This window comes from Macrobrachium nipponense, chromosome 20 (genome assembly GCF_015104395.2).
Source record: "Macrobrachium nipponense isolate FS-2020 chromosome 20, ASM1510439v2, whole genome shotgun sequence".
NCBI lineage: Eukaryota > Metazoa > Arthropoda > Malacostraca > Decapoda > Palaemonidae > Macrobrachium > Macrobrachium nipponense.
In genome coordinates, this window is record NC_061089.1 from 20431123 (window position 1) to 20441337 (window position 10215).

General features: G+C 40.0%; 1 protein-coding gene across 1 annotated transcript in view; it reads right to left on the bottom strand.

Moving 5' to 3' along the window:
- Window positions 1–10215, bottom strand: part of LOC135222907 (cap-specific mRNA (nucleoside-2'-O-)-methyltransferase 1-like) — a gene marked incomplete at its 5' end in the record, with an annotated part of 229538 nt that overhangs the window by 9060 nt on the left and 210263 nt on the right. The window contains 1 exon segment of the mRNA XM_064261303.1: window positions 4154–4376. Within this exon segment, the coding sequence (XP_064117373.1) occupies window positions 4154–4376 (223 nt within the window).

A 10215-nucleotide genomic window follows, 5' to 3' on the forward strand; every position in this document is an offset into this window, starting at 1 on the left:
TGGAGAACATGAAACCAAGAAATACACGTGGATACCTGTGGGCTACCACCCCTCTGTTCAATGGTTTTAAGGGTCGATACTGCTTGACCAGTATGTGGAAATCATAGAAAATGGATTTCTCTATAATTTTCTAGGACTAACTCAAAATCGTTGATCTGGTGATGTCGCCCTTTTACCTCTGGATGCCTCATATAAGTCAAGTATCTAGATATTCATTTATGCTAACTAGAAGCAAGAAAATTCGCTCAGAATTAAGTTAAATATGGTGAAATAAACTCGTATTCGCCATCAGCTGATTTCCAAACCAAAACATTGACTGCTATGTTAGTATTTTATAATACAATATAATATGAGAATACATACTATATTATTGGATACAGTGAAGTAATGTATAACCTTTTAAAGATTCATGGAAAAGATGCATATTTACTTTTTCTTCTTTGCTCATCTTAATTTTTGTCACAATGCCATCTACGTAGCAGCGGCATCACAAGCTCATACCTTAAAGTTTTGCTTACGTAACAAAGCAAAAAAAACCACCGAGTGACAACTTGTACCTCGGAAAACTCGTACATTAATTCACTCATAAGTCAAGGTACCACTGTATTAGGAAAAAGTACAAAGTATGATAAGCCTTTGTATCACTATTCATACTTGGGCAGTAGACATGATTTTTCACCAAACTTAATTCGTGCATAATTATGCTATGGTTGTTCACTAAGAAAATGGAATTTTTACAAAATCTGATGCTGGCATTGATAGTCTAGTGTGAATGAAAGAAAACTGTTTGCATTAATGGCTCAAGAAACTTCATCAGCATACAACTAAGTCTAATCATTTGGCAACTGATTCTCCAGAAAAACTGGGTATCTATAAAATTAAAGAAATTACTCCCAATCGATACGTTCTGATTATTTGAAAAATATTTCAGATTGCAAGAGATAAAAAATTACATTTTTAATTAATTTTTATTTTTCACAGCTAACAAACGTGAGGTGTTAAACATTAGGATAAATCTTCTGGTGCTGGCTGGAAACCAGTTAAAAACAATCAAAGATAGTAAATGCAAGGAATACATAGACGGAGAATAGAAAACAATTTGCCAACATTCATTAAAATGTTTGTTGATTCCTTACTTGATAAGAGAGCTGTAGCAGGAAAATACTGCCTCTGGTTGCCACTCATCTTAGCATGTAACAGTGTGGCAGTAATGTAGTGCCTATTACATAGTGGGACCTTTGTAGTGAAGGCTAACAAAGGATCAACATTAATTGCCCCTACCCAAGGCTCAGTACCAACATATCGCCAGAAAATATTGTTACCTACAACCAAATTAACAAATATCCACCACCACCCTATCAAAGGACTGAAGGGTATGCCAAGTACTTCATACCTTCAGGCTTCCCATAAAACCTAACACCTTGTGTAAAGGAGAAAAATATTTTAGGAAGGGTCACTTCCCACACTTCCTTTCCCAACACCACATCAAGACACCTCAGTGGCGTGGTTGGTTTGGCGTTTGCTTCTCATCTCTGTGGTCGCGGGTTCGATTCTCGGCCATTCCATTGAAGAGTGAGAGATGTGTATTTCTGGTGATAGAAGTTCACTCTCGACGTGGTTCGGAAGTCACGTAAAGCCGTTGGTCCCGTTGCTGAATAACCACTGGTTCCATGCAATGTAAAAAAAACCATACAAACAAACAAACAACACCACATCAGCCGCAAGAAACAGATCCAGGGTACTTCAGTCTTCATACACCGTTTCAATGTCATGGAGAGAATGTGATGCAAACACAGATTTGCATTTCCAAAACGTAAAATTAATAATAGAAGTAAGAGATAAATTTCTCTTAAAAGCCAGAGAAGTGGCTACTGCCTTAATCTCATGAGCTTTAGCCCTGCAGACCGGGAGAACGTCCTCCTTAGCTGAAGAATGTGCTTCTTGGATGACGTCTCTTAAGAAGAATGCTAGACCATTCTTAGATAACGGTTTGGAGAGGTTTTTGACTGAGTACCAAAGACTGCCTAAATCTCCATGGATGTCTTGAGTTCTGTGAAGGTAGTACTTTAAGGACCTCACTGGGCAGAGAGTTCTTTCCTCATCGTCATTACCCAGGACTTATGTCAAACTAGGATCGAAAAAGTGTGAGGCCAGGGATCTGAGGGAGACTCGTTCTTGGCTAGAAACCCCAGCATTCATTTTCGAAAAGCCTATTATCTTATCAAGTGCATGAATCTTGCTAATCCCTCAGACTAAGTTTATGCATAGGCTCAAGAGGAGACCCAGACAACCACTTCAACACAATACCCAGATTCCAAGGCACCATAGGAGAATCTTTACGATAAGAAGTATCAAACAATCTAATGAGATCAGAGATGTCCTGGTTGGAGGACAAGTCCAAGCCTCTGTAACGGAACACTGATGCTAACATGGCCATATACCCCTTGATGGTAAAGGAAGACAGGTTTCTTACCGACCTCAAATGAAGCAAGAAATCAGCTATTTGCATCACAGTAGTCTTAGAAGAAGAGATGTTGGAATTCATACACCACTCTCTAAAGATTCTCCACTTATTCAGATACACGTTGCTAGAAGATAGCCTCTGAAGCTCCCTTGGAAAACCCTTTCTTTCTAAGGAGTTTCTGGACAGTTTGAATCCTGTCAGGGCCAGAGAAGACAGGTTTTTGTGGAATCTGTGGAAGTTTGGTTGTCAGAGTAGCTGCTTCTTTTGAGGAAACAACCTCGGGAAGTGCACCAATAGGCTTACGAGATAGGGGAACCATTACTTCGATGGCCAGAAGGGGGCCACCAAGATCAGACACATTGCTGTGTACAAGGAACTTGTTCAGCACTTGCCTTATCAGGCTGAACAGAGGGAAAGTATACAGTTCCTTGTCCAATTGTCCGACCAGTCCCGAAGAAAAGCATCCACTGCCCACACCTGTGGGCCTGGAACTGGCGAACAAAACAGAGGGAGACAATAGTTCCGAGACATGGGGTACAAGTCTATTGTTGGTTTTCCCAACATTTTCCAAAGGTCTAGGCAGACCAGAGGATCCAACATCCATTCCGTCCATGTTAGTTTCGGGGATAATAACAATATGTAAGTATGTACTGTATCATTTTGTGAATATATTCTGAATATATGAAGAAAAGAATTTGTGCATTGTTTTTAAGTGAATGCATTTATTCACAGGAAATGGAATCAACTTGTTAAGAAACAATTAAGTACAATGCATTCTCAATTACTTTAAGTGTGTATACAGTATGATACAAAGTGTGTTACTGTAAATATAAAAGAATATGTAATACTTTAGTTTCTTCGCAGTGGTTACTGTAAGTAGTATAATACTTTTGATTTTTAGTACTGTTTACACTAAATATAACAAATTATGTACTTGACACTGCCAACTTATTTCATGTAATTTTTTAAACTATTCTTGATAGTTTTTTTTCTTTTCTTACAAATGTTCCTGCTTTTGGACACAATTATTCATTTCAATCTAGTATTTTTTTTTTTTTTTTTTTGTAATGGGGTTTTCAGACCCTAACCCCCCCCCCCCCCCCCCCCCCCCCCCCCCCCCCCCCCCCCCCCCCCCCCCCCCCCCCCCCCCCCTGTAACTAAAGGTCCGTCTGGATATAAATAGTAGAATTTAAGTAAGTGGCTAGTTAAAGTGTTTGCTTCTAATAAACTGTAGAATTAAAACAAGTGATATAAAGTGTTTGCTAAAGTAGTTAAAACAAGTGACTATTTAAAGTGTTTGCTTCTAATAAACTGTAGAATTAAAACAAGTGACTATTTAAAGTGTTTGCTTCTAATAAACTGTAGAATTAAAACAAGTGACTATTTAAAGTGTTTGCTTCTAATAAACGTGACGTGACTATTTAAAGTGTTTGCTAATAAACGTAGTATGTGCATTCAAAGTGTTTGTTCTAATAATGTAGAATTAAATGACATAAAGTGTTTGTTCTAAGAAATAATTGTCAAAGCATTTTGGTTGCAATGTTAAGATGACACATTTTTTAATCAATCTGTATTTTTCATATTAGGACAAATCTTCTATGAATAACTTAGGAAACAATATAAAATGCACGTCACTTTAAAAAACATTTAACAAGCATTTTATAAATACAATTACCCATCCATGCCTACCTTTCAACAATGTGGATGTTGCGAATGTCTTTACCATTTAAAATAAGACCATCGATGATATGAAAAGTTGTTAATTTGCGTTGTGCTTTGTTCTCTCCTCTATGCTCTGTAACAAGCTCACCATAAACCAACGTGTCTGATGGCAGTTCAAGTTTTGTATCAACTCTAATCCAAGGGCTGTTCGCTCGACCCTCCCATCGGAAAACATTGCAGCCTCCTAAACCTGAAATGACCGACAGATAATATTTTGAATGTATCATCATTGAACATGTTAGACAAAATGCCTCACAGATGGATGACCAACCAAAATGCATATTGAAAAGAGTACAATAAGTTCATTCTACACCTTCAATGCCTTATAAATTCCCTTTATTCCATTTTTAAATAGTTTCAAACATTTACCAAGATCCCTCTTTTCATTTTTAAAAAATTAGTAAACATATATAGACTGAATATATAATATATATATATATATATATATATATATATATAATATATATATATATATATATATATATATATATATATATATATATATATATGTTATATATATATATATACAGTAGACCCTTGACTCACGAACGCATTGACCCACGTACAACTCGATCCCCGACCAAAATTATAGGTAAAATTTCACCCTTGACTTACGAACTAACTTTGAGATACGAACAAAAAAAATGCGGAAAATAAAAATTCTGTTTGGGTCATGAACTAATTTTGAGACATGAACATTTGAAAAATGCTGGAAATTTCTGGAAAATAACAATTCACTTTGTTTCACAAACTAATTTTTAGATACAAACATTTGAAAAATGTGCGAAATAGCCCAGCACACGTGAGAGCGTTTGAGTTGCCATGGGACCAGCCATCTTCCAGCCGCCCACGCACGGCGTCACCCACGCATCACTCTTTGTCTCATCTCATTGTGTACAAGACGTTCGTCAATTCGCTTAGCATTTTTTGCGCTAAAACTTATGATTTTCTTCATAATGGGCCCTAAGAAAGTGAAGAGTGGTGGAGAAAGTAAGAAAGTGAAGAGTGATGGTGAGAAGAGGGTGCAGAGGAAGATAACCATTGAAATAAAGAAAGAAATTATAGAAAAGTTTGAACGTGGTGTTCGCGTGACCGATATCGCAAGTGAGTACAAGATGGCCAAGTCAACAATTTCAACAATTTTGAAAAACAAGGATGCCATTAAAGAAGCAAATGTTGCGAAGGGAGTGACAGTACTAACCAAGATGAGATCGCAAACCCTCGAAGAGGCAGAAAAAATCATTTTGAAGTGGGTACATGAGAAACAGATGGCAGGTGATAGTGTAAACGAGCCGATCATCTGCGAGAAAGCTCGGCAAGTGTATCAGAGTTTGCTGAAGGAAACTCCTTCTACTAGTGCCATGCCAGATGATTTGAAGGCTAGTAAAGGGTGGTTTGATAACTTCAAGAAGAGAACTGGAATTCACTCTGTAATTAGGCATGGTGAGGCTGCTAGCGCAGACAAGGCTGCTGCTGAGGCATTCGTGACCGAGTTTGCCGAGTTCGTGGAGGCCGAAGGATACGTCGCTCAACAGATTTTCAATTGTGATGAAACGGGCCTCTTCTGGAAGAAGATGCCCAACAGGACATTTATCACCCAAGAAGAGAAGGCGCTCCCAGGCCACAAGCCAATGAAGGACAGGCTTACGCTTTTGTTATGCTCAAACGCAAGTGGCGACTTGAAACTAAAGCCGCTACTTGTCTACCATTCAAATAACCCGCATGCCTTTAAGCAGCACAACGTAAATAAGGCCAGACTGCCTGTAATGTGGAGGGCCAATACAAAAGCATGGGTGACACGGAGCTTGTTTATGGAGTGGATTGATGAAGTGTTTGCGCCGACCGTGAGTCAGTACCTAACAGAGAACAAGCTGCCCCTGCGGTGCCTTCTGATCATAGATAATGCCTCGGCACACCCTTCGTGCTTGGCTGACTGCAGTGAACATGACTTCATTCAGTTCAAGTTCCTTCCACCCAACACGACCTCTGTTCTCCAGCCCATGGACCAACAAGTCATTAGCAATTTTAAGAAATTATATACGAAGGCGCTCTTCTTCAGATGCTTCCGTGTAACTGAAGAGACAAAATTAACCTTAAAAGAATTTTGGAAGAAGCACTTTAATGTTTTTCACTGCATAACCCTCATTGATAACGCATGGACTGAAGTTACGTACCGCACATTAAATTCTGCGTGGCGGAAACTTTGGCCCCAGTGCGTAACTGTCCGTGACTTTGAGGGCTTCGATGCAGAGATTGTGCAAGAAATTGTGTCCATGGGCAACAGTATGGGTCTACAAGTCAACGACGAAGATGTTGAAGAATTGGTCGCTGAACATTCAGAAGATTTGACTGCGGACGAACTTGTTCAACTCCACAAAGAGCAGCAGGAGCAACTTGCTCGGGAGCAATCAACTGACGAAGAGGAGGCTGGGGAGGAAGTTACAGATGTCAGCAGTGATGTGATAAAAGCCGCATTGGAAAAGTGGAATGATGTCCAGTGCTTCCTTGAATTGTATCATCCGGACAAAATTGTTACAAACAGGATCGTGAATATGCTCAATGAAAATTTAATGAGCCATTTCAGAAGAGTTATGCAAGGAAGGAAAAGGCAACAGACATTGGATAAGTTTGTGATTAAAAGTTTACCAAAAAAACCTAGAAGAGTTGAATCTCCAGAACGAGATCTCCCCGACCTGGATGGGGGAGGGTCTCCTTCCGCACAATAACCTCCTCCCCACCCACCACCCTCCTCTTCTCTTGTCCGTCAAGCCAGAAGTCTCGCCAGTCATAGTAAGTATTCGTGAGTCAAGGGTCTACTGTATATTTTCATTTAAAAAAATGAGTAAACATATAGACTGATATATATATATATATATATATATATATATATATATATATATATATATATATATATATATATATATATACAGTGGTACCTCGAGATACGAAATTAATCCGTTCCGAGGCGGCCTTCGTATAATGAGTTTTTCGTATCTTGGAACACATTTTACATGTAAAATGGCTAATCCGTTCCAAGCCCTCCAAAAACACCCCATTAAATTTCATAATAAAGCTAAATTGACCTATAAACAATGAAATACTATAACAATTTGGACCATTCAATACCTAAATTAAGAATAAAAATCCAAAACCTGTAAATAATGTGTATATTAGTGTAAGAGAAATATTATGACGTACAAGAAATATTATGACTGTAACGTAAAATGTGGAAGCTTACCTTTCGAGTAAGGCTATCTCCGAAAGTGGCGGCAGAGGAGGAGGAGGACAAATGGCAGATAACATATGTACGTACGTACACTTAACTTTACGAAAACAAAAAATTTAAGGAAAACTATAAAACTAAAATTTACGAAACACCTTAACAAAACTGTAACACTTAACTTACAAAAATCTAGAAATTACGTAAAAAAAAAAAAAAATTCTTTTTTTTTAATTTTTAATTTTTAACTTTTTTTTACTTTTACGTAGGCTTTTTTTTTTTTTTTTTTTTTTTTTTTTTTTTTTTTTTTTACAGAATTTCAACTTCATCACCACTTTCAACGTTCTGTTTTTCATCACTTGGTTCTTCCTTTTTGCTTTCAACTTTCTGTTTTTTATCACTTGGTTCTTCATTTTTGCTTACTCCTGCTAATGCTGAAGGCCTCTTTAAAAAATAACGATCCAAGGAAGATTGCTTCTGCCTACTTTTCACAATGTTCCTGAAACGACTCAGGCAAACGTCATCGAACTGCGCAAGCATACGACCTGTATTAGCCTTTTCAGGGTGTCTTTTTTCGATAAACGATTGCACTTTATGAAAAGCGGCTAAGACCTCCTTAATTTCTGCCGTTGTCATAGGCTCCTCCTCTTCATCGCCGCTGCTAGAGAACTCCTCTTGAACGACGTTATGTTGCATGGCCTCCAACTCCTTCAGGACATCTGTCGTAAGCTCCTCTTGGTACTCCTCGAGAAGGTCGTTGATGTCGTCCTCGTCGATGACCAGGCCCATGGACTTGCTGAGTGCAATGATCTCGTCAAGATCTGGTTGGGAAACAGTTTCGGGATTGTCAACTGTTTCGGACTCAGCAGCACCAGCTTCGCCTACGTAGAATCCCTCGAAGTCTCGGGCGGATATGGCATCAGGCCAGAGTTTCCTCCACGAGGAATTCAAGGTTCGCCTCGAAACCTCCTGCCAAGCTTGGTCGATGAGTCGGATGCAAATGACGATGTTAAAATGCTCCTTCCAAAATTCATGCAAGGTGAGGTTTGTGGTATCGGTGATGTCGAAACATCTTTTGAAAAGATGTTTCGTGTACAGCTTCTTAAAGTTCGCTATCACTTGCTGGTCCATGGGCTGGAGGAGAGGGGTGGTGTTGGGCGGAAGAAAAAGAATCTTAACGAAGGAATACTCCGCTAGGATATCTTCCTCGAGGCCAGGAGGGTGGGGAGGGGCATTGTCCAACACCAGCAGACATTTCAGGGGGAGGCGCTTCTCTTGCAAAAAACTCTTCACAGTCGGGCCGAAACACAGATTTACCCACTCGGTGAACAAAAGCCTCGTTACCCAGGCTTGCATTAGCCCTCCACATCACTGGAAGCTTCTCCTTCAACACTTTGTGGGCCTTGAAGGCTTGAGGAGTCTCGGAGTGATACACCAGTAGGGGCTTAACCTTGCAATCCCCACTGGCGTTCGAACAAAGTACGAGCGTAAGCCTGTCTTTCATAGGCTTATGCCCGGGTAGCTTCTTCTCTTCCTCCGTGATGTATGTCCGACGAGGCATTTTTTTCCAAAAAAGGCCAGTCTCATCACAGTTGAAAACCTACTGAGAACTGTAGCCTTCCTTGGTCATCATCTCGTCGAACATCTTTTTAAAGGCTTTGGCCGCTTTTGTGTCCGAGCTGGCAGCCTCCCCATGACGCACCACCGAATGGATGCCAGTCCGTTTACGGAATTTCTCGAACCAGCCATGCGAAGCCTTGAACTCTGGGGTTGGCGTTGAAGTCCCTTCCCCTCCGTCGTCTTCCGCCTGCGCAATCAAATCGCTTAAAATAGCACTGGCCTTGTGAGCGATTGCCAGCGATTTCTTTGTCTTTTATCCAGATGAAGAGCAGCCGTTCCATCTCGTCGTGCACATGGCTCCTCTTGCTGGACAAAATAGTGATGCCCTTCGACGGTGTAGTTGCTTTGATGGCATCCTTCTGTTTAAGGATGGTGCCTATTGTCGACGGATTACGGCCGTATTCCTTTGCGATCACACTCAATCGCATATACCAGCTTCGTACTTCTTTATGATCTCCATCTTTGTCTCCAAAGAGAGCATGCGCTTCTTTCCGTGAATTTCAACTTTCTTGGGACCCATGACTACGTTAATTTACGTAGTTACACAATACAGTCTTCGCACAACACAATAATATGTACTGCAACGAAATCACTAACGAATTTACGTTACTAAATGAAATCGTTGGAGCGAACGAATGCCGATTGCGTACGGTAAAGTTTCGGGTGCGGAGTGGCCGAGCTAAGGCACGCCAACACGTACGTATAGAAGATGCATGATGGGAGGGATGCTGTCCAATTAGAGAGAAGGATCTCATGGCTTGGCTAGCATCAGGAACCAATGGGAGAGCAGGAGGATGGTGGCGAGTCTAGTATAACTAAGATGGCGGCGTGCGGCGCGAGTTTCAATATTGTTATGGGGCGAATCTCGGACTTTCAGAAACCTTTCGTATCTTGAAAACTTTTTGTATGTAGAGCAGTAAAATTTTTTGTCTTTGCTTTTGTAACTTGGATTTTTCGTAAGTTGAGCCTTTCGTATCTCGAGGTACTACTGTATATATATATATACACACACACGCACACACATATATATATGTGGATGTTATTGTCTCTAGAAATGAACAAGGGTTTTATACAGGGATTTATAGAAAAGATACTTTTACAGGTTTGGGCACAAATTTCTACAGCTTCTGTCATTCTAATTTTAAATTAAACTCCATTTCTACTCTCCCCTCCACAGGGCCTTTACACA